This window comes from Dysidea avara, chromosome 15 (assembly GCF_963678975.1).
Source record: "Dysidea avara chromosome 15, odDysAvar1.4, whole genome shotgun sequence".
In the NCBI taxonomy this organism is placed as follows: Eukaryota; Metazoa; Porifera; class Demospongiae; order Dictyoceratida; family Dysideidae; genus Dysidea; species Dysidea avara.
In genome coordinates, this window is record NC_089286.1 from 14,060,723 (window position 1) to 14,086,879 (window position 26,157).

The 26,157-nt window shown below is 40.1% G+C and overlaps 4 protein-coding genes across 4 annotated transcripts; 3 read left to right on the forward strand and 1 right to left on the reverse strand.

The window, feature by feature from the left end:
• The first annotated feature begins 1,330 nt into the window (after positions 1–1,330).
• Positions 1,331–24,563, forward strand: LOC136245813 (uncharacterized). The gene is made up of 10 exons (XM_066037285.1): positions 1,331–1,815; positions 1,866–2,014; positions 2,065–2,170; positions 2,506–2,739; positions 2,794–3,025; positions 23,029–23,168; positions 23,222–23,287; positions 23,342–23,388; positions 24,099–24,244; positions 24,289–24,563. Exons 4-10 carry the CDS (start codon positions 2,734–2,736, stop codon positions 24,489–24,491), a joined length of 840 nt encoding a protein of 279 aa, XP_065893357.1. The 5' UTR covers positions 1,331–1,815; positions 1,866–2,014; positions 2,065–2,170; positions 2,506–2,733; the 3' UTR covers positions 24,492–24,563.
• On the forward strand, positions 3,482–10,563 carry LOC136245802 (uncharacterized). The gene is made up of 2 exons (XM_066037277.1): positions 3,482–4,213; positions 10,466–10,563. The coding sequence occupies exons 1-2, from the start codon at positions 3,558–3,560 to the stop codon at positions 10,467–10,469; spliced, it is 660 nt and encodes a 219-aa protein (XP_065893349.1). The 5' UTR covers positions 3,482–3,557; the 3' UTR covers positions 10,470–10,563.
• Positions 20,393–22,351, forward strand: LOC136245815 (uncharacterized). Its single transcript, XM_066037287.1, has 5 exons — positions 20,393–20,714; positions 21,628–21,713; positions 21,763–21,857; positions 21,922–22,001; positions 22,052–22,351. Exons 1-4 carry the CDS (start codon positions 20,496–20,498, stop codon positions 21,945–21,947), a joined length of 426 nt encoding a protein of 141 aa, XP_065893359.1. The 5' UTR covers positions 20,393–20,495; the 3' UTR covers positions 21,948–22,001; positions 22,052–22,351.
• LOC136245814 (uncharacterized) lies at positions 24,124–25,824 on the reverse strand. The gene is made up of 4 exons (XM_066037286.1): positions 25,712–25,824; positions 25,525–25,642; positions 25,351–25,473; positions 24,124–24,874 (listed from the first exon to the last, which is right to left on the reverse strand). Exons 1-4 carry the CDS (start codon positions 25,732–25,734, stop codon positions 24,488–24,490), a joined length of 651 nt encoding a protein of 216 aa, XP_065893358.1. The 5' UTR covers positions 25,735–25,824; the 3' UTR covers positions 24,124–24,487.
• Positions 25,825–26,157: the final 333 nt, after the last annotated feature.

Consider the following 26,157-nt stretch of genomic DNA (forward strand, 5'->3'; position numbering starts at 1 on the left):
GTATTGATATCAATCACAGTTTACAGGCATAAGGGTGTCCAAAACTGTTCCAGCAAAGCGACAGTGGTATTAACAGTGTCAAATTGTCTATTGTGGATTCATATAGAGCTCCAGAGACATGGGCAAAGAAAGTAGATCCAGCAGAGTGGCAGTAGAGTAACAGTGTGTAATAGCCTGGCTAACTGATTGTGACGTAAAACACATTGTGTACCATTTTGAAAATAGTATAAAACCATCTTACATAACAAGCCAGTGTCATGTACCTCATGGATGCCAAATATGTATCCACTATATATGTGCTGCTGGCAAAACCCATACAGTGAATCCTCTGTTAAATGGACCCTACATGTAAGGACACCTTTCCCTAAAAAGAACAATATTGTTTCCGAAGTTCTCATACACCTCTAACAATACAGTTTTACCACCAAACCTCTTACAACAGTAAACTAGTACAATTCCTCTCACCAATCTTGGACTTCTTCACCTTTTATTGTTTCTTCTTCTGCACTATTTTTTATCTTGATATTCTCTGAATTCTACTACAGGAAATATAACACGATGCAACAGTCAGAAGATAGATTACATTTGATTGCTCGGTGTTGTAGCCATTTGAGTGCCCCATGCTGTGGCCAGTTTCTATACTTGACTGTTGGCTTGGTTGAACTACAACATTAAACCGTACCTTACAGCATACCACACAAGTCCTATAACTTCCCAAGCATACAAATGTACAACAGCTTTCTATTAGCATGCATGGTATAACTACTGCACAAATGGTACATGAATTAAGTGAATAACAATTATTAGTAAGAAAGGTAAAGCCATTATGGGAATGCCATCTGGGTATTACTACCAAAAAGGAGATTGGTCACACATCATAACCCTACGACGTACTACATCAGACATACCAAGTGTCACGCATTGGGCGTGAGTCTCACTCAACTGCATGCAATCTCACGCTCACACACATGGAACTGCTAATCTCACGCTCACACGCATGGAACTGCTAATCTCACGCATTGCAGAGTGGCTATACTCATCTTCAACATTTGCCATTGATTACAAGCTCCACGTCTAACTACATGTGCTTATAATTAACTGAATACAGTAATTATATTTACAGACACTTTCTTCTATTTTTAAACATTTAAGTTATAAATAGCACTAAAGTAGGCATCAAATCAAGTTTGGTGGGATTACAAGGATGGACTGTGTGGCAGTACTACCATTCATTGTGTGATGGGTTCTATCTAAAGCTAGAAGAAGTCTCAGATGTAGAGCAACGATTGGGGAGAAAAAAGCACAGTATGACAAATTGGTAGCCATGAGCAAAGCAAAACTTAGCAAAAAAGCCACAATGCCAAGAGGTAGTGAAGAAGAGAGTGTTGATGTATTGCCAATTGGTGAAGGTTCACTAATAATCGATGAAGTCAAGGTCTGGTTCACTTAATGTACTGTAGTGTATCTACTTGCATATCTGTAAAACTATATAAGCCTAAAGATGGAGTAACTACATTGTTATCTATACATATAATTTTATACACAAATATACAGTCTATTGGTTTGATTAGTGCTGCTGTATGATATGATGTCTGTATGTACCAAGGTTGGCATGAAGCTTTTATGGAGTAGCAGATCTCAGAAATTTATAGGTCATGCCATGACCCATGAAGAATTGACTACACTCTGTGATGTTTACCGATCACTGCAGTCAGGATTTCGACAAAAGCGTATGTTCTTCAGACTTTGTGGCGTGATTTAACTTCAGACTTTGATGTTATTGGTCCTCATTACACAAGTGATGGACCCATGGCGGCATGTTAATAAGTTCCAATTTTACCAATGAACACATTTTGTTATTACAGCACCAATTCCTGATGCCATGCTTAATGGATGCCATGTTCAAATTCCACAAGTTTGGGTTTAAGACTGTTGTTGCTGTGGTATGTGATGGTGCTTCTTCAAATTTGTCAATGATAAAGTTACTGTCAGGATATGAAGCCAAGGCATATGGGTATGTGTATTTCATGTGTTTACAAATATGGCAGATCTTATGTGCTATAGATTTGACAGTTGCTGTGATGGTACTGATAGATTCTCTGTCAGTCCATGGTTTACCAGTCCTTATACTGGGAAGAATGTTTATTTCATCATTTGTCTAACTCACCAGGTATACATTGTACAGACAAAGTTACGGGATATAAGTGCCACCTTTTATTGTTGTTTTTTTTTAGAAACAAAATATGTAACCAAGTCTGTGAAAATAGGGGGTCACAATTAAACTACATGTTGTCACAAAGGGAATTCTGTAACTTGAGCTGATTAAATGTTAAATAACGGTTCCAACCATAGCATGATGTTATGTCATGAAATTTGGCAAATTTATGTGTCCACGTGCCCTACTTTTTGCGGAACTGGTCATATTCGTGTGGGCATGCATAATGTGCTATGCTGTGTATATAAATTTCACCAATACTAAACAATACACATCCTCTTTATTTATAGCTTAAAAGCATGGTAGCTGCACTCTATCAGAGCAGACCAACTGACAGAGGTGGAACTCGGGAGTTCATGTTCTGTGGTGTGAAGTTTGGATGGGCTGTGATTGAAGATATGTTTTATTGAGAAGTAGAAAGAAAGTGATCATCATAGTGTTCCAGAGTACCCAAACTTAAACCTTATCATGTCTATAGGGATGCATGGACGAGATTGAACGTTATACCTTCTAAAATCATGCAGGTATGTGTGTGTCCTTTATATGTATCATTCTACATGTGTGTACATACCATTTAGCAAAATGAGGTCATTTCTGAGCTGGAAGAGTACTTAAAGACTATGAAGAATGACGATGATTCTGCAAGTGTTAGAACTGTCGTCAAATATTTGAAGGCTCTTAATAGTTTGTTTGAGCTCAGTTTGCTAGGGAAGTACGTAAGAATATTTAAAACAAACGGAAACACTTTGCAGCGAATGGAAGATGGTTTTAAGTTCTTTAAGACTTGGTGTGAAGATGCAATAGAAAATGGTAAGATATAGTTTGTGTATTGCAGTATTCTGTAAGAAATGTTAACTTTTGTGTTCATATTTATATTTATAATAATATACAATGTCTTGTCAAGTGACCTGAACAAGCATTTTAAAGTGGGCATAAGATATATATAATATTAATATAATTATAGAGTAATAATCTAAAGTGTAATGTTTTAGTGGCATTCAAAGATAACGTTGATGATAAAAGATTCATTTCCTGATAGGTAATTTAAGTTAACTTCTCATCTTACGTATGTCAAATTTTTTTGTAGACATGGGATCTTCTCCATATCCTTTGGTATGGATTCAAGGGACTGACATCAGATTTTCTTCATAGGAATCCTGGACATGTGTATTTTCTGTCGGTTGAATGCAATGAATTAGACAGAAAATAAGCTTCCGCATGATACTATGGGTCACGTGAGCCTTCTCACGTGATGATATGGTTTATAAGTGAGGTCTGTGGGTTAGTGTTCACTCTACGCCACGTGTTAGTACAAGTGGGCTACCTGTTACTCGCTGCGACTATGGACGACGATCAATTTAAGAAGCTGCTGGACCGCATCGAATCATCGAGCGCCAATCTGGAAGCGAAGTTCTCGTCCCAGCTTAATCAGCTCCAAGAGGAAGTCGCCGCCAATCAAGCCAGTTGCTCCCAGGAGATGATGACGAAGCTGGGGAAAAGGCCGTACCAGTTTAAGAAGAAGGGAAATGAGGCCCAGTTCACCTTTAATGAAACGGTGGACGACCGAATCGACGCCGCCAAGCGACACTTAGATCGCATCCCTACCCTGGACGAAGCGACCAAGACAACTGTTAAACGCGCCGTTGCAGAGTTGGACCAGGGTAAGGAGGCCATTCGTGTGAGGCAGAAGCACATCAGGATCGCCGACCGCTCTGATTGGGGCGTCGTCGAAGAGTACATTGCCGATGAGCTTGCTTCTGACTCGGACGACGAGAAGAAGTTATACAAAGCTCGCAAGGAGCGAGATGCTAAGAAGAAGAAGGCAGCAACAGCCTTTAAGAGGAAGCCCAGACAAGAAGGGGCCATGGCAGGGCAGACCAGCAGTGGAGGAATAGGGACGAAGTTGTCTGGCAACGGGACGAGGCTGATTGGACCCTGCTATAATTGTGCAGGATGGGGACACCTGGCAGCCTCTTGCCCTAAGGGTAAACAGCACCCGTATCCTTTGGGCCAGCCTGTAGTAAGTGGGTTGGATCTGGCTGGTCGTAATGTGTATGGTGATGTAAGTGTGCCAGTGATGGCAGCGTACCAAGTCCAGTACCAGGTACCAACAGTAGTGCACCCAAATGTGTTGATGACCCAGATAAGCAAATTGCTGAGGTAAACCTTTTAACTGAGGGTCACAAGATAGGGTGTGAAGGTCAAAAGTCTCCTCAAAGAGAATGTGCTGATAAGCCACCAAACCTGAATGGTGATGTTTCTGACAAAGCTGGCAAAAACAGGCCCTTGTCAGTAAATGACCTTGTTAAGGTAGCAACAGATTGTGTAGTGGGGAATAACATAGATCCAGATACCCTACTCAGTCAGGTCGCACTTGAGCTCGGCAAATGTTGGAAACATGAAGAGTGTAGTACCCCTGCCCAAATTGTAGATGTCCAGGGTAGGCTGAAAAGAAATCTGGAATTTTGGAGGGGGGTCCTCCATGCCCCTAGCCCAGTCATCGACTGGATACAAAACGGGTATAAGTTACTGCTAAAATATACGCCATCCCCTCTGAACAAGTGTAACCACAAATCGGCAATAGATAACCAAACTTTTGTTGATGATAGTGTCCAAGAGCTGTTAAAATACAAATGCATACGAGAAACTGAGCAAAGACCCATAGTGTGTAGTCCCCTGTCTGTGGTGGCCAACCGTGAGGGCAAGCTAAGGCTAGTGCTTAATCTTAGGCACCTAAATCAGTTCTTGCGGAAAGACCACTTTAAATATGAGGACCTGCGTATTGCTACGCTTATGTTTGAGAAGAATGATTACTTAATCAAATTTGATCTGAAATCTGGGTACCATCACCTGGACATATTTGAGGCTCATCAGACCTACTTAGGTTTTTCATGGCCGGTTAACCGGATCCCCAGGTATTTCGTTTTTACTGTCCTGCCTTTCGGGTTGGCTACTGCTTGCTATGCCTTCACAAAATTGTTAAGGCCACTGGTCCGGTTTTGGAGGGGGCAAGGTCTGAGGGTGGTCCTGTACCTGGATGATGGAATACTAGCAGTAAATGGTTTAGAGTTGGCCGCCCAAGCAAGCAGGCAAGTACAACAGGACCTGGCTAAAGCTGGCCTTATCGTAAATGAATCCAAATCCCAATTGCAACCAGTTAGAAAGCTTACCTGGCTAGGCTTCGAGATCGACCTTGAGCTAGGACAGCTAACAGTCCCAGATGGTAAATTGGCTTGCTTGTGTGAACTACTACAGTCCCTCTTAGAGAAAACGTTTGCCCCAGCTAAAGTACTAGCAGGAGTGGTGGGCAGGATTATCTCAATGTCACTGGCCCTGGGCCCAGTTACCCGATTGATGACACGTAGCCTTCACACAATTCTGAACTCTAGAGGTTCATGGTGTATGCAATTATAGCTGTCTGACGAGGCTAAACAGCAGCTAGAATTTTGGCTTGCCCAAGTCAAGCAGCTCAATGGGCAGAATCTTTGGCCTAAGCCATCAGCAGTGAGAGTAGTTTATTCAGATGCCAGTGACACAGGTTATGGTGGGTATGCTGTTGAGCATGGAGGTCAAATTGCCACTGGCCAGTGGGATCTGGAAGAATTGCGTCAGAGCTCTACGTGGCGAGAGCTCAGGGCCGTTAGAATGGTTCTAATGTCCTTTGAGTCACAACTTCAAAATGAAAGGGTTCGCTGGTTCACCGATAACCAAAATGTGGTAAGAATCATCTTGCATGGAAGTAAAAAGCCAATATTACAGAGAGAAGCCCTGGAAATCTTTAATATTTCGGTAAGGAGCAGGGTCCGTATTGAACCAGAATGGATCCCTAGGGAAAGTAACCAAATAGCAGACTACCTCAGTAGGTTGATGGACTTTGATGACTGGATGTTGAACCCGGTAGTTTTCAAGGAATTAGACGCCCTATGGGGTCCTCATACAATAGACCGGTTTGCTGACTGGTGTAATACCCAACTGCCACGTTTTGATTCCCGTTATTGGTCCCCAGGGGTAGAGGCTGTAGATACCTTTACGTCTGATTGGAGCTCCGAAAACAATTGGTGGTGCCCCCCTCTGTACCTGGTCCCCCGATTGCTGCAGCATGCCAGGGCAACCAAGGCACAAGGTACTCTAGTTGTCCCCCAGTGGAAGTCAGCCCCCTTTTGGCCCCTACTCTTCCCGGACAGTTTACACCCTGCCAAGTTTATAAAAGGGATACGCCTGCTTCCCCAATTAGAGACATTGTTTTTGTCGGGCCGCTCTGGGGGCAACTTGTTCAAGGGAAGCCCTAATACTCCAGTACTGGAATTGAGAATTATTTTTCACTAAGGGAGCTGTTCCTGGTAAGAGAATCCCTATGCATGGATACTAAATTAAAATTTTAAAAATTAAAAAAATAATAAATAAATAAAATAACAATAAACGAATAAATAATTAAGCCAGTAGTCCCAGTTTGGGGGTCTGGGAGTTTCTCACCCAGAGTTCTGGTCCCAGTCTAGTGGACTAGTAAAGGAGAGTAAAGGAGTGGTGTAGCCTAAAGGGCTGGTACTTATGACCAGGAGGTTGGTCACAGCCTAAAGGGCTGGTTTTGTACAACTGGAGGTTGGTCGCGGCCTAAAGGGCTGGTATGTACGACCCAGTGCTCGAAATAACGTTCGACAATCGGACATTATCCGGACAAATTACGTAATGTCTGAACAATTTTCTATTTATTCGACAGAAATGTCCGGACAAAAGAGAACACGCGGTGAAGACGATGATGGTGGTGCAAAGAAGCGAAAGGTTACGAAACGAACAGTGGACAAGTGGATATCCGAAAATGATAAGGCTCTGCAGACGATGAGATGGCTGCATTACGAAACGGCGAGCGGCGATCGAGAGCACGTGACCATGCTGAAATGTAAAGTTTGCGGCAAGTACAAGAAGCTCATTTCGATGCGAAACTATAGGTCAGCCTTCGTTGAAGATGGCCCAACGTTCGTGCTTCGACATTCAAAGATCACGCGGCGATGGATATGCATCGACGAGCGATGGGGTTACAGGCCAAGGAGAGTGCCAGTAGCATTATGGAATACGCACCGATCGCCAGGACGATGGCTCAAGCCAGCCTGAGCGAAACAGCCAAGGTAAGCATTAAGAAAAAGTTTGACATTGCATATGTGATGGCAAAAGAAAACTTTGCTTTCACTAAGATGACAAGTCTGTGCGAGCTAGAAGAAAGGCATGGCACAAATTTGGGATCAGGCTACAAAAATGACCATTCCTGTGCTACCTTTATTGAATTTATCGCCCGTGAACTAGCAGAAAGTCTTATTTCTTCTATTGGGAAGTGCCACTTTTTTAGTTTACAAGCAGATGGTACCACAGACTCCGGGAACATTGAAAACGAACTTTTCAAGTCCATATCCAGAATAGGTTTTTTACCACCAGGTATCTTAAATGTGGCACAGCTGAAAGCTTGTACAATGCTTTCGGGAATGCTTTAGAGTACATGGGCCTAGAGGAATCTAAGTCTAAATTAATAGGGTTTGGCTGTGATGGCACCAATGTTAACATAGCAGACGGGGAGTTAAAGGGGCTTCTAACTAAGGAATTCCCATGGTTGGTTGTTAATTGGTGCCTATCTCACCGACTCGAATTAGCCATAAAGGATGCCCTGAAGTCTACTTTCTTTGAAAGCGTGGACGAATTGCTTTTAAGGCTGTATTACCTTTATGAAAAATCACCTAAGAAGCTTCGTCAGTTGGAAGAGGTGGTACTAAGTCTTAAAGAATGCTTAGATCCTTCAGAGCTCCCCCATAAAGGAGGGAAGCGGCCTTTAAGAGCCTGTGGTACTCGGTTTGTTGCACATAAAGTGAGTGCTTTAGAAAGAGTAGTAGACCGATATGGAGCATATATCAGTCATCTAATAGCTCTAACTGAGGACTCGAGTGTGCGGGCAGTGGAAAAGCAGAAGCTAAAGGGCTATATCAAGCAGTGGACCGATGCTAAAGCTTTGTTTGGGTGTGCATTTTTTATTGATCTGCTTAGACCGGCGGCTATTCTTTGTAAAGTATTGCAGAATGCTGAAGTTTGTGTTTACCAAGCCATTGATAGTTTAATGAAAACTAAGAAAGCATTGGATAAGCTTAAAACCACCCCATTGAAGGAATTACCTTCAGTGAAAAAGGTATTATCTCGAGGTACAGAAGGTCCTGATGGGTCATTCACCTACCAGGGAGTCGTAGTCAAGAGATACGAATTAGGGTTCACTTACCTTGACAATAACTACCCCTCACTGGTCGAAGCTGTGTGGTAACTTAACATTATTAATACAAAGCTGAAATAGCGGTCAGAGAGATGTTCTTGCGCCCATCATTTCCAGTATAAAGCAATATTATTTGGTAAGGTGAACAATGTCATAGCAAATCATCAAACTCACTTGTTACATAACCTAAAATGCTCCAGATGTGATCTCAGAAGAACCTTTTTTCAAAATTTTCCTGGGGGGGCATGCCCCCAACCCCCATAGCTTGCAGCATGCTTCGCATGCTGGTGAGTGTGGCAGAACACATAACAGTATTGACAGGTCAATATTGATTTTGTTCAGACATTTGCGCAGGACAAAAATTTGATACTATTTCGAGCACTGACGACCAGAGGTTGATCACGGTCTAAAGGGCTGGTATGTACGACCATAGGTTGGTCTTGGCCTAAAGGGCTGGTATGACAACCGGAGGTTGGTCGCGGCCAAAGGGCTGGTATGTATGACCTGGAGGTTGGTCACAGCCCAGGACTGGTATGTATGACCCAAGTGAGTGGTCACAGTCTACATAGAGGGCTGGTCCATATGACCAATGGGAAACTTTAGTCTAGAGGACGGATGTGTTTGACCCTAAGGTGTATATTCAGGTGGTGTATAGCCCCAGGTTGGTCACAGTTGTGGAAGCTGGTATTGTATGGCCTATAGTTACCACAGCTGAGAGCCCAGAAGGGCTACTGTAATGACCTGCTAGGCATAGTATGGTCTCAGCCAATGAGTAGAGATGAAAAGTCCTGGCCAGAGGGATGAAGCTGCTGTCAACAGCTTAGTAAGAGGTAGCAAGGCATCCAATGGGCTATACTCCAGGGACATTCCCCCTGGGTTGTGAGAGGTGTTCAGTATTGTCTAGTTAAATTTATTTGGTGCATACTAATTTTCCCCGATTCTAGAGGTCCTCACGCATGGGTCATGGACAGTACTCAAGGAAATCAGCTGCAAGACCTGGCCAGTAGGCTTCCACAAACTATCTTAGGAAGCCGGGCAGAATCTACGGTGAAAAAATACTTGTCTGCCTTTAGAAGATGGAAGAGCTGGGCGCTGCAGCATAAGATCTCAGTAATCCCAGCAAAAGATCATCATGTCGCTCTCTACTTGCAGCACCTGGCAGACAGGGTGGGTTCCAAATCAGCTGTGGAGGAAGCCTGCAATTCTCTGGCATGGGTGCATTCGACTGCCGGTTTAGTCTCACCAACAGTTTCCCCGTTTGTAAAGGCAACACTAGAGGGCCTGCAGATGGAGAGGACTATGGAGAGGACTGGCACTGCGAAGCAAGACAAAAGGTTCTTATTCCGCCCAATCTGCAAGGCTAAGTCTGGTGATAAACTGAGGGAGTCAGGGTGTATTAGTTATTCGTGTTTAAGAGATCTCTTTAAGACGAAGCTTAGGCAGTTGGGATACGACCCTGCTAAATTTGGTTTACATAGCTGAAGAGCTGGCGGTGCTACTAGAGCAGCCAATGCAGGTGTGCCAGACAGGCTATTTAAAAGGCATGGTCGATGGAGATCTGAGAATGCCAAGGATGGCTATGTGGAAGATTCCATTGATAAGAGAGGCTATCTGTCACCAACCAGCTTGGTTTATAAAGACAAAGTTTCCTTGCTTCAAAATTTGTGAGTTTGTTATGCTTTCTTTGTAACCCTAGTGTTGGTTTAAGTTTTCATTAACAGTAGCCCACGCTTGGTGTGGCACAACCCAAGTTGTAGTTGTAAGTGTAATAGTATGGTGAGGGAGGTGTATTTTCTGTCGGTTGAATGCAATGAATTAGACAGAAAATAAGCTCCCGCATGAATACTATGGGTCACGTGAGCCTTCTCACGTGATGATATGGTTTATAAGTGAGATCTGTGGGTTAGTGTTCACTCTATGCCACGTGTTAGTACAAGTAGGCTACCCCCTCCCAGTACTAAGATGTATGTGTTCATGCATTGTTCTCTCCTTAACTATTTTTGCAGATGAAACGGCCACCACGAGAAGCTGGAGCATTACATATTTATGTAGTAGTTAATGTAGTTGTTTTGTGCACACACACACGAGAGTGGAGCTCTTTTAAGGTTTTCCTGGTAGGCAAAAAAAAAAAAAGCCTATCAGGTTTTTCCCCGAGGTCGTCCTGGGCTGGACGGTCTCAAATTTATTATTTCTGTTTATTATTACTTGTGGCTAAGCCCCCACTCTCCAGTATGTATCCACATTGGTACTGAAAAGTTCACTGTATGTAGTTGTAAGTGTTGGTTTAAGTTTTCATTAACAGTAGCCCACGCTTGGTGTGGCACAACCCAAATTGTAGTTGTAAGTGTAATAGTATGGTGAGGGAGCACATCAACCCAAAGTGGGCCAATGGCAGTGCAGTTGAAACAATATTTGGTCAACTGAAATACATTACTGGAGGTCAGCTGACAGCTGGTACATATGAGACAGCGAAGGCCAGCTTGCTTACAAAACAATGTTTTTATTGACTAGCTAATCATTCTTTTATGTCTGCAGGCACTGGTGAAGGTCTGTGGACGGCTTATCATAGTGGACATTGTTGAAAACCCGATGTGGTTATGGCGAGATGCTTTCATTTGAATGGTTTTGATTGTTCACCACTTCTGTCTTATTTAAGTAAGCCTATCAAGCAGCTACCTCAGGTAGAGAGAGTTTCCAACCAATTAATTCTAGAACTGCTAACATTTAAGGATCAACATTCTCAGTGTAATTTTAAAGTGCTATATGCATGGCTAATGGATCTTTATGGTGAAGCATGGCCTCATGAAAGTCCACCAACTGTTAAGGCAATTACTAGAAGTGTCCGTAGAGATGGAGATTTATCAAAAGCTTGATAAGGCAAAAAGCTTTAAAGGCGAGGAAACTAGGAATTTTCAAAGGTCAAGTGGTACATTTTAGTCCCATAAAGAAATCCCAATTACAAGGTGAGCGAGGGATGATGCAAAATTGACAGAAGTTAGAAAAAAATGTATGCAGCTAACAGAAATGCCAATAAAAGGCTTAAACGTAGGGAAGTTGTTATTGCTGAGCAAAGAGATTGTATTGCAAGCCAGCAAAAGCTGATCAAATTTCATGAAGGCAAGCTGAAACGAGCTAATGATCAAGTGGAGCAGTTAAGGGTAAAGCTAAACAGGGTTAACCATCGTGCACTCTACTGGAAAAAAAGAGCTTCAGAAATTGTGGACCATCAAAGCTCATCAAAAGCATCTTACAAACATCGATAAACTAAAGGAAGAGTTGTATTGTCTTGAACGGGACAATGCTGAGATGACTGAAACTATAGAATCCATAATGTAGGATACAGTAGTTCAAGCATTTGAGGGTGGAAAGTATACGAATGATGTTCGAGCTTGCATATACGAATTGCTGTCCCTAAATGTTGGTGTCCGTAATGTTGCACCAATAATTCGCTGTGTGTTAAAGTGCTTAGTACATAAATCTGTCAGTCGCTTACCAAGTTATGGCTTGACTTGCCAAATGATTCTTGAATCTCTAGTACTTGCACAAGCTCAACTTGGTGAAGAACTTTTACAAACCCCTGGCTCTACCACCTTGCAGACAGATGGGACTACCAAGTTTGGTGAACATTTTTCAACTTTTAATGTTAGGACTGAAGAAGCAGTTACATACACTCTTGGGATTAGACACATTTTTTCAGGTTCTGCACAAAACACACAAGAAACTTTCCAAGAAATTCTTTCTGATGTTGAAGGTGTACAGCGAGCATTAGGTAAAAACTCTAGCTCAGCTGAGATCATTGCAAAGCTTAAAACTTAAAATACTATGTCTGATCGCCATTCTGCAGAGAAACTTTTTAATGAGCTACTTGCTGAGTATAGAGCAGAAATTTTGCCCACAGTTGCTAAAAATTGGAGCATCATGTCAGAAAATGAGCGAGAACATTTGACACGAGTTAATAACTTTTTTTGTGGTCTTCATTATATTGTTGGTCTTGCAGATTGTGCAGAGGAGGCATTAAAAGCTTGGGAAAATGATAACATAACACAAGAAGCATCTGGGTCTGGAACACAAAGATTGGTTCGTACTGCATGCAAAACCTTTCACCACAGGGGGTCCCAACAATGTGGCAGCTATACTCTGTTTCATGCTTACTTGAAGGGAAAGGGCATCCATAAAATTCCACTAGCTCAAGTTGTTGGAAATCGTTTCAACATATTGTTTTATGATGCAGCAGGCATATACTACTTGAGAGATGATATGATTCAATTTATTGATGAAATTCACGGTACACAAGCTAATCGTTTGCTGCAGTGTGTCAAAGCTGACCTTAAGAATCCTTCTTATATTGTGGGTTGCAGAGCCCTCGGTCTGATTGACAAGATAGTGACTGGCCCAATTTGGAGTAAATTGAAAGAATCATCTTTATCTATCTTAGATATGGGTTAGGTGTACTGTGACATGAAAGGAAGCTTTGACGCATGGAGTGTGGATGCTTCAAGTGTACTAACGGGAGCTGCTACATTGAAATCCGCTGCTACACTGCATAAAGATGAGGTCTGGAATTCACTGACAGAATCAAGCAACAATGATACAGAAACACAGGAACTACTCCACATACTATTTAAAGCATTTTCCACAACACAGAGATTACTGATTGACCATCTTCCTAAAGGGAAGTACCATTCTGTTGTAGACACAACAATAATTAATGAAACAGCTAGTGTCCCTACCACTAATGTATCACCAGAACGAGACTTTGCAATTCTAGACAGACTGATGCGCCAAAAGCCAACGCTATTGCATTAGAAGCGATGATTCTGTTTTCACGAAACAAAACATCACACTGGTTAAACAAAAAGACTGAGGAAGAAAAAGAAGTAATTTTTAAAGCAGCGGGACTTTAGTTCCAGCTACAAAAGAGAAGTTCAAAGCAAGAAAGCAAGCAATACAAAAACAGAATGAGGACAGGCTCATAGAAAAGCAGGAAGATATAGCTCGGAAAAAGTACAAGAAGGACCAGGAAAAAGAGAAGTTAGCAAAAGCAATTGAAATTATTGGGATTTGGACCAACCGAACACAAGTGGATGATGGGTTAAATAAAATCCGCAACAAAACGGAGAAGATTAAGATTTTAAAGCTCCAAATTAATTTTCGTAACAAAGTACTTAAACAGCTACCATCCATCAACTCTTTATTTAAATTTTCTCAAAATAAAAAGCAGTTCACTGTTGAGCAATTAAAGCACAATTTATGTAAACTTCTGGAACAGGAATCCAGCAGGCGTACCCCGATGTCATGTTCACTTGAAGAAATAGTGGTAAACCCTCACCTTCTAGTAGGCCAGAGAATTCGGCAGAGGTTTAAGGTAGAGGAGAGCTCCGAGTTAGTATGGTATTTTGGAACTGTTCTAAAAATGAACCCTTCAACATAAGAATTATGATGGTGAAGACGAAATGTACCATTACCCACTCCTCGATGATATAAAAAGTGGCGACTTAATGTTAGCATAATTTTTGTATTTAGTGCACAGCATTGTATACATTATTGTATAACTTAAAACTTGTCAGTACCTACAGTAATACAGTACAGCTAATGGTCATTGAATACACTGATTCCTGTTGTTGGTTCCATTGTTACAATTTTTTTAAAATGTGGGATGAAATCTATCTGATTCAGATACTCTTGCACTAAGCTTTTATTGCTAATGAACTTAACATCCATTGACAGGAGGTCCATGGAATCATTACATTCAAACAGCACTTTCAATTCGCCATCAGACAGCCACACACAATGTATCTTCTCTGCTGCATACTGTATTGTCTATAAAAGAACATGTTATCGTAACGATAGTTGGTAGCTAACGCGTACCACAGGGTACTATAAAGCTACACTCTACTCCTCGAGAATTGCTAGTGTGCTTTAAATAGAACAGTACAAACCTTTCCTTAGAAATTCAGGATTGCATTGAAACATCCCTCCACCATGCAAAATTTTACACAAATTTCAATATACTCACCGCAAAATCACTTTCAGTGGCCATTTTTTTTATTTATTACGTATTTTGTCGTATTGTGCCACGGACTAATATATCTAGGCTGCTGAATTTACGAAGGTTATACTAAATATTAATCTTTCAAAAAGAAAGTGTTAGATCAACCAAATGCAGGACACGTATATATCAATGTGATGCTCGTGATTAGCTCTACAAGATGAAAAGGTTTAATATTGGTTTTAAAAAACTTTTAAAATTGTCTTGATATAGCTATAAGTATGTTGTGAGGTGACTTTGCAATGTGTGGAGGATATCACACAAAATAATCCTCTTGTCAACTTCGGATATTGCGTGGGAATAAGAAGCAATAATTTTTTGCCATATAATTACATTCTCTGGTGATGGATTATCACTTGTAAGAGTAACCATATACTCTTTCCAGGCATGAAGGAAATGAGCATAATTGTTAGCACCTTTTCCACAGGAGGTGTACAGCCGTATGAACTGAGCTTTGGCTACTGAAACAAAATTTGGTAATTCCTTGGAGCACACAATGGCATCCTACAGTGCCTTTCTCTCAGGATAGAGAGTAAAATGTACTTCTTTACTAATTCTTGACTCAAGATCTCCACACAGGGTAGACAAATCTAAGGATCCCAGAGTGTTCATAAGTTGTTGTCTCTCTTTGACACGTAGCAACCTGGTTTTGCTGTCAGAAACTCCGCTACCTAGAGTAGATTAAATCGTTGCTTATGTACCATGCAAGCATTAAACTGTTCTGTAAAAGCGCATAGCTATAGCTAGTGTTATGTGCTGAGTGGAGTTCCAGATAGACACCTGTTTGTTACGCTACGCAACGATTCAACTAAAAGCTGTATCTACAACTTCATACCTGAACTTGACGGACGAAGATCGTCTCGTACATCAGCTGCTAACTCCTCTTCCGTAGAATCCAACTCGGTCTTCCACGTTGTTTGGCGTTGCGCGTTCAATTATGGGTTTTGTGAGCATGCGCGTTGTGCATAATCCTAATATGGTTATTGTTTAAAATACTATTTATAAATTACGACGCCATGTTTGAATTTCGCCGTTTACGGAGTTACATGCTCCCTCGTCCTTCGGACTCGATGAGCTCCTGATTAAATACAGTCAGTATTTGTGTATGAATTATGCTGTGAATAAGCCTGCCATAGATTTTCTCAAAAACCAAGTTTGAAGAATGGTATTCTGAGCAGGTTTTTAAGCACAATGAAACCTGTTTGTGCACAGTGGATTAAAGAGCTGTACAAATACATTTCAGAGTATCCTGAAATTATTCAGAATGGTTTCAAATAGGGCTGAGCGATACTACCGTTTTAGCGATATATCGCGATATTTTGAAAATATCGACATCGTGATATTTTGTTATTAACTATCGTGATACCATGCCTGTACATTACTATCATTAAAAATCCATTTGTTATGCAGTAGTTGGCTAAGAATCCTTGTAAATGATAAAGTCCACCCATCTGGTTTCCCCTGCAGAGAGGTGTGAACACCATAACAACCTCAAAGCATGTGTTACAATAACTGTTACTGTAAACAAGGATGATAGTGGCTAGTTTGCTATCACCTATAAGGACTTCCTGCAGGAATGCTGAGCAATACATTATGTGGCACCAGCTATGATTGACTAATTTGTAAGTATCGTGAACTATTCAGTATCGTGAATAGTGGCTTTAGTATCGATCGTAATACTAAAATGGCAGTATCGCTCAGCCCTAGTTTCAAAGTGGCTGGTATTATTGATGTGGTGTCAATCAAATGAGTAAACTGACTTCAACTATTACATTGTTACTATTAATTAGTTTAATCATTCAACTAAATGTACCCAAGTGAAATTATTAAAATACTGTTGGTTTAGTTATACTTCTAACAGGATGTCTTTGGAAATAAAGAGAGATCGCCTTGTGAGATGCAGTCAACAGGGTGTTTCCGTAACTTGCTTTGATCACAATTTACAGTACCGGGATCTTCACCACCAAAGACAAGTGAGGTCATAGTAACTATGGAAAATAACCCACAATCTGTAGTACCTTTCTGGCATTGCATAGCCACCATGTTGATGCAATCTACTTTCTTTAAACCAAACAGCTGTTTGACAGTAGTTCGTGTCTCAGCATCCAACTTGCGAAACATGGTATCATATATATCAACCTTCCCAGGTTTGCTAAATTTTGTTGAGGCTGTTATCCAGTGGCGTCTTTTGTCACAATAAATTATTTGCACAGTGTTGACTGTGCAACTGCCTTTTCTCTTTTTACCTTGTAAAAGTGTTGATTCTGGGCCACCGGTAACAGGGAACTGAGTCTTCGCTAGGTATTGTGCCACCTGTATGTGCTTATCATTCAATTCTTCACCTTGTTCAATTACTGCTTTATCTATAAACTTTAAGCTGTGCTTTCCATGCATAACCCACATATCATCAGTTGCTTCGTCATTAGTTGTGACTATACCTTCCTCATTATTCCTTAAATCTATGATCACACTACTGCTGTCCTGGGCCACAGAGTTTGTACTGCTGCAACTCGCTATCGGCGCTTCTTCAACTTTAATAACTTTACCCCCAACCCTGTCATAGTAGACATCTCTTCTGCACATGAAGTTGTTTTTAATGCAGCCAATGTAGACAAATCCCAAGTCAGATTGCTACGAATTTTTTCAGTTCCTTTCCTATTCCTATAAAGGTTAGCTGGCATGGCACCTCCATTCCTCCTCGCACAAGGTGCCTACAAAAGCGATTCTAACACTTCATCAACTACAGGAGTCCATATCGTCTGATATACATGATAACCATGTATTTCACCTTCAGTACTAAACTCCTCTTCGTGATACTCCATCTTAGGATTCTGGACCAAACCCCACGTGTCTTCGCACGCAACATGGCGGTATGCCAGGCACTTAGCTTATAGACCCAACCGCGAATGCTTTCCCGCAAATTGCAAGATTTCTATGGAACCACGAATATTTTCCCCGATGCTTTTGTGCATCCACAATAGTTTTCCCCCTCGAAAGTTTTGCCGTATACGGTATCTTATTTTACGATGGAAATATTTGCTTGTTCGAGACCCTCTAAGTAAGTTTGTAAATTAGTAAGATTTGTCCCATCAGCAGGCTTCCAATCCAGCAGTACGAATGGCACTGTTAGCATAAAAATTAACAAAATGACGTATAATAACATTAAATTTCTTAATGTAGGGAACAGACTCTCCGGCTTGTGATGATGCCAAATTCAGCATATGGGCTGCAAATGTACACCAATGGCAGATGGTGTAATTCTCTTCAGTTGTGCAACTACACCCTATCATAGTCGATGCTTCTTGTTGCACTTCCAACGGTATCAATAGTTGAATTTGTAGACGTAATGTAACTGGTTGCTTGTCTGAACTTAATAGCCATATCTTAATAGCCATATTTCAGCAGCTCAAACACGACCATCTCTTCCTGGTAATAGCTCTACAACTCTTGCTAGCTTCCAAAAGCACCTGGATGTATGCTCAGGATTACAATATCTCCAACACTTACTACTTAGTTGTCATGTGTATGTCTTGCCCTCGCAGTAGCCATCTCTCTAATACTAAGTAGATAGTCTCTTTTCCACTGATGTGGAAATTCAGATAACAACCTAAACTGATACTTTGCTTTCCTGGTCAATGACTTGCACCTTCACATGCTAATTCATGAGTAAGACACTTCCACTTACAAAGAGCTTCCCCTTCTAGAGTCTCATCCCAATCCTTCTTAAAAGAACAAAGCTTCTGAAATAAGATCAGCACGAATTGAAAATGGACTAAGAAGCACAAACGGATCAAACACCATAGCTGAAACATTAAGCAATGATCTCTTAGTTGGGGGTAAGGTAGACACATGATTATTTAATCAACTCAGAGAACTCGAAAAAGAAACAATCACTTTGTTTATCCCAATTGATCCCCAGAACCTTCACAATACTATCGTGGGTGCTGGATGTCCCAGATGAAATTCTCTGATCTGAAGCATCATTACTGGTTGACCACTTTTTTCTTAAGCTTGAAGCCTTCAGCTTTCATAATTTCTGTAGCACCCTGATAAACATTGAAACCCTCTTCTATGTTTTGAGCCCCTCCCAAAAAAGTCATCAATGTACAATGACAACAATTTTGCTACGTTACGACTCACTATCTGCTGAGAAGCTAAGCGGTGCTGCTGAACTCCATATAAGATTGCTGGACTTGGTGTCAGCCCAAACACAAGACGATAAAATCTATATTGTGTGTTTTGGGGATTGTCACTTAGAATATCATCCCACCAGTGAAACCCAAGCATGTCTCTGTCCTGTAAAGTGATGAGTATTTGGTGAAAAGCCTTCTCAATATCTGCAGTTATTTCACAAGCACAGAAAAGATGTGTGGGGTCAAGTTGTGTCTTTGTCTGCTCTGACTACAGCATCATGAGGTAGGAAGTGAGCTTCTTTCTTGTCCAACGGGTACTCTCTCAATGATCTGAGTTTCAACCTGTGTCTTAAATGTTTCATCATACTGGCAGAGTAACACTGGATTGTGCTTCATGCGTGATTTCAGGTGCTGTAGTCGAGAGACACACAGGTTATAATTCTAAAATACCGGCTTACATGTTTTCCAAGGAAGCCCAACCTTGTACCTCTTCTGTACCCAGTCAAACTGTGGGAATGAACCTTTCACTGATGGGCCTGTAATCTCTTCATTGACTATTCCAATTAATTCTGTCTCCCAGAATTGCTTCAGACTGTTTGTCAAAAGGTCATTACTGTCAAGACTTGTGACATCAACACTTGAACCTTCGATTATTAAATCAGTGATGACATCATTGCTTCCCGATCAACCAGCCAAATTTACTGTTAACAGCAACTGGACCCTTTTCTCCACAAATGATCTCATTTATTACAAATTCCCAATAGTAATCAGAACAAATCAAAAGGTCAATAGTGTCTCCGCTGTGGTCATGGTTACTTTCAGAAGAGATCAAACAATCTGCTAGCTCCAACCAATGAAGGTGGGTGTAATGATTAATGTCAACACAGACCGACATTGGGGAACAAATTGTAGGGAAAACTAGTGTTGTAACGGATACGTCCCCATCTCTAGAACTCTGTAATGTGACATTGACTGAATGAAACAGGAAGTGTATTTTGTATTAAAGGAACGGAAAAACATCATTTTTACTACATTTTTACTAGTTTTACAAACTTACCAACTGAAAATGATTTTAGCCTAGTAGCATCTTCCTTTCCATTTAAGGTTACAGAATAGTTTAAAATGCGTGGGCAGAACAAATTACAAAACCTGCTTTAAACCAAGCAGGGATTAATAATTTCAACAACTGTGTTGTGTTAGCAATACAACTAATTGTGCTTGTTTGTGTTTACTACAGAACAACGACTGTTCTTGGGTGTGTGGTCCACAATAGAGCAATGTTTTATAAAAACATGCCGCCAAAAACCAAACAGATTACTGAATCCTTATAATTTCAACACAAGTGACTAAACAACTAAAATATCTAGGTCCTGTGGAAGCGATTTTTTAAGTTACTGGTTGTATAGACGTTTTATTGAACTTTTAGTAGTTTTTTTTCGAGTGAAACAAGCTCTTTGAAGGCTTGTATCTGAGTCACTGAGAAGCGCTAAAAACGCTTCCACAGGACCTAATAAATTTAATGTACAGTATCATTATGCCCTAGAAATGCGAATATTACGGTGGCCTGTTCCGGTCTATTTCTGGGAAATTTCCGAGAAATTTCTTTCATTTCTGGGAAATTTCCGAGAAATTTCTTCACTTTTTCTCATTTCTCAACAGTTTCTCTAAAGTTTCTCACCTTCTTCTCAATTTTTTCTCTATTCTTGAAACTTTCCCTAAATTTCTTTAGTACTTCTCGATCTTTTCTCGTTTCTCAAAAATTTCCATAGAATTTCTTTTTGAAATACGACGTCATTAGACGTCATGTGCACGTGATATTTGTTATTATGGGATGGTGTCAAGCACGGCACTATCATGGCCATTCCTGCTTTGTATACAGTGGGTGAGGAAGATTTAATATTACATTATTTCAAAGACGATTATACATATGAGGACATTTGCAAGTTTTTACACTTACGGCACGGTATAAACTTAACAATAGATCAACTGAGGAAGCGACTGAAGAGGATGGGCTTGCGAAGAAGAGACAAAAACGGTCAAACTTCCTTTGAAGAAGTCGAAGCGGCTATTAAAGTAAGTTGTATATCTATGAAAGTAGTTCATTCGCATACTCCCTTATCCACAGCTGTTTAGTCTATAGCCTATCTGTAGGTCCCTAGTGGGAGATATACTTTTTTGCACCTATTAAATCCCCAACTACCATGGTCCACAGATGTGGGCTGAGATTGCGGATGGTGCAGGGAATCTGTAATTTTCAGCTCCTTACTTATAGGAGAAGTATAGGCATTCAAGTAAAGCACAGGAAAATAGCTAGTGGGACAGTCACAGGAAGGGATGTGCAATCTTGTGGTGTTGATCTATGAATTCCAAGTTGCGAGTCGATATGCGTGAGTGGCCCCTTACATGAATACATGCAGTATCTTAGTATCCAAACGTTCAAGGGACCCACATCTTTGCCTCAGTTAATAGCAATCAATTCCCCCCTACCCCAGCCTGTATCTGTGGTAGTCAGAAATTACACTGAATGGTATATTATAGCCTATAAAGCAAATAGTATTCAAGAGGTAACACACAAGCACTTGCTGTAGGCTGGCAGATCGGTAACAACGGTGCGAGGACACTGGTAAAATGTTCTCCACACATCTTGTACTGGAAAAGTATCTTATTCACAGGTCAAGAATTATAAAATTGTCAGTGTTGAAGAGTCGGTATCATAGTACTACAATACAACCTGCTGCATAGCTATGAGAGCTATTCTATTAAAGAATTTCTGTTGTTTATGAATTTCTGCCTATCCTATTATGAGTTGTGAGAGGATGCTTTCATTGTATGTTGCAGGCTTTGTGTAGCTTAAAGAAGGGTGAGAAGCAATTGCCGGTTCCAAATTCCATGCTACATGGATCCAACATTGGGACAATTGTTTACATTCATTCTACGGTCTTTCAAAATAAATGTGACTATCATTACTGCAATACTGTATTCATAGAAAGAAAGGGAGGTGTCAGGGAACTGCATTGGTTACCGCATATTGCACAAGAGGCTGAAAGAGAAACATAGTTTGCGTGTTGGAAGGTGAGTCAGTTGGTCCTTTATTTAGTCGGTAAGCAACATTTTGCTACAGAAATGTTGTGATGATGTTGTCAGCTTTGGATAACCCAGAAGGCGCTGCAGCTAGGAAAGGAAAAAAAACTGAAGAGAAGGATATATCACAGCAAGGTGTATTCATTTCACCAGATAATGCTTTATTGTACTTTGTGTCCACTTTTCTGGTGAACTGTAGGGGCCAGACTATATATGGCATTGTGACGGATATGATAAATTAAAGCCGTTTGGTTTTGCCATACATGGCTGCATTGACGGGTAAGCAATATTAAAAACAAGCGCATAATCCTTATCTAACCTTTTAACAGCTACTCACGTAGAATCCTTTGGCTTCATGTATCCCCCTCAAATAATGATCCATACATTATTGCAGGGTACTATTTAAATTGTGTAGAAAAATTAGCAGGTTAGTTGAAAACATGAGATAAATATAGTATACATACAACCAAGCATTAATCCTCTAACTCTTGATATTACTTGTTCAACTTTTTTGCTGAATGACTTAAGCATTTTTACACTTTAATATTTTAGGATTGCTTTACTTTAATTGTCTACTGATGTGTTCTAAGGATGAAAATTTTGTGAAAACATCAACTTGCAATCCATATAACGACATTGCGTTTGAGTATATAGTAATATAAGATAGTTGCCTTTTGGGCATTGGAATAAGTGAATAGGTGCTGCCCTCAAAAAATGGCAGAGGGTGCAGTTGCCCACCCTCATCCTTCCTAATTCTCAGCTCCTGCAGGATGGCAGTTTGATCCTCGGATATACAGTATATGTAAACATATAAGGCCAAGACATAATATCCAAATGTACTATAATAACGTACATTTTTAGATTTGATACAAAAAGGCTTACATTTGAATATAGTGGCTGTAGCTATACTGTGTCAGTGAACATGCCTCACGGTGACAATAATTATGTATCTGTAGTGTTAGAAAGGTAATCCTACAGTAATAGAGAAGGGAACAAACAATAGTTATTCTATAATGTGTTTCTGTATGCCATACCTTTTGTCTATTGTTTCCATTTTTAGTGTACATTGTGGTGAAACACATTGCAGCTATTGTAATAAGTACGTACTCTTTTTTTGATGCACTGAGGTCTATGAGCTGCTTTGTACTGATAGCACCGGCTACCCTTGAATATCCTCATTAGTTTTTTATACTATATTATAGGCTAATTACAGCTGCAGTGTTTAATTAATCAATTGAATGTGGTATGTTTTAAGGCATATGATAGCTAAACATATAAATTAAAACTGATGTGTTTATTACTGTAGGGTGCCCTACAATTTTAAGAACGGACAGAGGAACTGAGAATACAAATATAGCATTTTTGCAGCCATTTTTGCGAGATCAACATGACGATCCCTTTGCAAAGGAGAAAAGCTTCATGTATGGCCGATCTACTTCCAATCAAGTTTGTTTACCTTGTATTTTATTATTTGTTTGTTTTAATCGTGCACAAACTAGCGTATTGAGGCTTGGTGGGGACAGCTCCGCAAGAATGCTGCGCAATGGTGGATGGATTATTTTAAGGTGTGTGAAATTAGTGTTTCACATGTGATAAGTGCAAAATTGCTATGATTACAGGCTTTGAGAGAAACTGGTGAACTGGATGACAGCAGTGAATATCATATGTAAGTAAAAGAGTGTTGATTATATATGTATGGTGCTGTTGCATATATGCTAATAAACTTACTGTAAACAATTAAAATGCATTGGAGTTTGAAACAAACCAATTATATTAAAGTATTTCGATTTTGTTTGCATGCATCATCCAGTTTAAGGAAATATTGGCAATGCTTGAAATAAGGAAAAAAATTCTTGGTCACAGCGTCTGAACAACATAGGCGATTCTACTGGGAGGGGGGGCACAGGCCCGCCCTGTTGAAAAATAAGTTTTCTAAAATTTAGGGGGAAAGTTGTGGTATAGATATGTATTGTTTAATGTTTTTAAGCCATTTTAATCCTTATAATTGCAAAAATCCTGCAGCTTCTGGGGTCCCCCCTCTCGACTCCCTTAAAATTCTGCTTTATGGTACAGTCATACAACATTTTATGCTGTCCCCCCACCTGTATATCAGGTCTAGAATCACTAGTGCTGAACAAACTATGTATGATTAGGTCACACAATTTATGCATTAGGTTATGTGAACATTCTACCAATATCAAGTACATTACTATGATTGGAAATTTTGTGTAGGCCAATGTCAAATTAAAAACATTAAAATAGTCATGTTTTCTGAGACAATGTATATTGGCTGGATTATAGTTTGGCTAACACAGCTATAGAATTTGTCAAAATACACATACTTCTCACCAATTAAACAATGGATTTTGTCTGTAGTGACTGCCTTCGATACTGTTTTATGGACTTGATACAAGCTGAATTGGATTACGTGGCACATGAATGGAACATTCATAGAATACGACCAAGTAATTATAATCCTGGTGGTATACCAGATAAGCTGTATTTTCTTCCTGAAGATGAAGGTATGATAAACTTAAATTTGAATAAAATGTTATGCAATTATTAGGGACACGATCATATAGACACACCGTGAGTAGTGATGATGTAGAATCTGCACGTGAATGGAGTGTCACTAAGCCCTGCTCTGTACCAAAGGAGTTCACTGATTTAGCTGAACATGTAATGAGTGAAGATAATATTTCAAAGCCTACAAATGCCGATGAAGCTATAGTATTGTACAAACATCTAAAAAGTGTCTTGAGTTGTTAAATATTTATTTCCCTTAGTTGTTGTATCACAGTCATCATATTGATTCTCTTTTTCGCATCATACTGCAAACAACCTTCACACACCCTTCTGATGGTTGGGTTGAGGTGTTGTACGGAAGGTAGACTTTTAGCCACAATAAGTTGTGCCATCTCAGCATGGGTCATTAGTTTTCCCCACGCATGCTTTCTCCCGAACACTTCAGATAAGACTAAACCAAAGCTCCAAACATCAGACGCAAGGCATGTGTTTCCAAAAAAGCATTCTGGTGAAGAATAATAAGGTGTGCCTTCAGCTTTTCCAACATTTGTCATTGTACAAGCTGTTGTCTTAAGTCTGGCTAATCCCATGTCTGTTAAGTATACATGGAAAGTTCCCTTTTCAACCTGTGAACAATAATTATAATTTCTAAAAAACCATAAAATTATTTTATTCATAAATAAGTTTAAAAGTACAATATTTACTTGGTTAAACGCTGCGGCTACTATTACCTTATAGTCTCAAAAATCGATGTGGCGACTACTCAAGCTTAACCACCGTTCGATACACGTGAACGATGTTTAAGCCCTTATTTTCACAATCGATTGTGGGCCCCCCTTCAGTGCGGCAACTATTAAAGGTGCGGCGTTTAACCAAGTAAATATGGTATATTGTTTTATGTGCAGCAGAAAGTCCCAAGTAATACAAAAGTACTTGTGAAGTTCATTTGCACAATGTACAAAGCTTTTAAGGTACCATATCAGTGACATCCCATAACATTTATACCCAATCTTTCTCTAGTAGTACTATTAAGGCACTGAAGAACTTGACAAGTACACAGACAATGCTTGCCTATATTACATCAATCTACATATGTACTTACCAATATGTTCATTGGCTTTACATCTCGATGAATAAAAGGAGGCTTTCGTCCATGCATATAAGCAAGTGCCTGTGCCACTTGATCGGTTATCGACAGTTGGTCACTTGCTGAGAGTGGTATTTTCTGTGACGATAATTACACATGTAAAGATTTCAGTCAAGTCAATAAATGTACCTCTTTGAAAAGGAGGTTGAATAAATCTCCACCATGTACATAATTAGTCAAGATGTATATGTGATGTTCATCTCTGGAGTACCCCATGAACACAACAATGTTAGGGTGGCGCAGTGAGCTGTTCAGTGTAAACAAATGTTATAAAAGCACGTATGGAAATCATATAGCTATATAACTATTTTATCACCTTAAAACATTAATCTCACTCATGTCGACCTCATCTGATGTCAATGGAATTTGCTTTGCAGCAACAAACGTTCCATTTAGTTTGGACAGGAACACCAATCCATAACCCCCCTTCCCAAGTTTACGTCCCAGTGTAAATGATGAAAATGGAATTAAGTGTTCATCTTCGTACATGCGTAGAGATTGAAATTGTGTTACAAAGCTGTGATATATTTACCTATTTTCTTTTCACTGCTGCGTTGTACATCTCTCAAAGCCACCTCATCATTTGAGTCAGATGGTATTGTGGCAACAACATGAGAAGTACCTGGCTTTGGTATTGGAGTATGAACATTATCTGGCTCACTGGGAATACCGATGATCTCTTGCTATATAGATTTCCAATACACATGATTAAATATCCCATATTCAGCATATACACAAGACTGCTTACTTGTACACAGAATA

Bases quoted from the DNA above. Each gene is read 5' to 3' on its own strand.
- LOC136245814 (XM_066037286.1), bottom strand. From the start codon at position 25,734: ATGAGTGAGATTAATGTTTTAAG. The intron at 25,643-25,711 runs GTGATAAAATAG...TACACTGAACAG, and splicing joins AGTGAGATTAATGTTTTAAG to CTCACTGCGCCACCCTAACA. The intron at 25,474-25,524 runs GTACATTTATTG...TTATCGTCACAG, and splicing joins TCAACCTCCTTTTCAAAGAG to AAAATACCACTCTCAGCAAG.
- LOC136245815 (XM_066037287.1), top strand. From the start codon at position 20,496: ATGGCCATTCCTGCTTTGTATACAGTGGGTGAGGAAGATTTAATATTA. The intron at 20,715-21,627 runs GTAAGTTGTATA...CTGTATTCATAG, and splicing joins AAGTCGAAGCGGCTATTAAA to AAAGAAAGGGAGGTGTCAGG. The intron at 21,714-21,762 runs GTGAGTCAGTTG...ATTTTGCTACAG, and splicing joins CATAGTTTGCGTGTTGGAAG to AAATGTTGTGATGATGTTGT.
- LOC136245802 (XM_066037277.1), top strand. From the start codon at position 3,558: ATGGACGACGATCAATTTAAGAAGCTGCTGGACCGCATCGAATCATCG.
- LOC136245813 (XM_066037285.1), top strand. The intron at 3,026-23,028 runs GTAAGATATAGT...TTATTACTGTAG, and splicing joins TGAAGATGCAATAGAAAATG to GGTGCCCTACAATTTTAAGA. The intron at 24,245-24,288 runs GTATGATAAACT...TGCAATTATTAG, and splicing joins TTTTCTTCCTGAAGATGAAG to GGACACGATCATATAGACAC.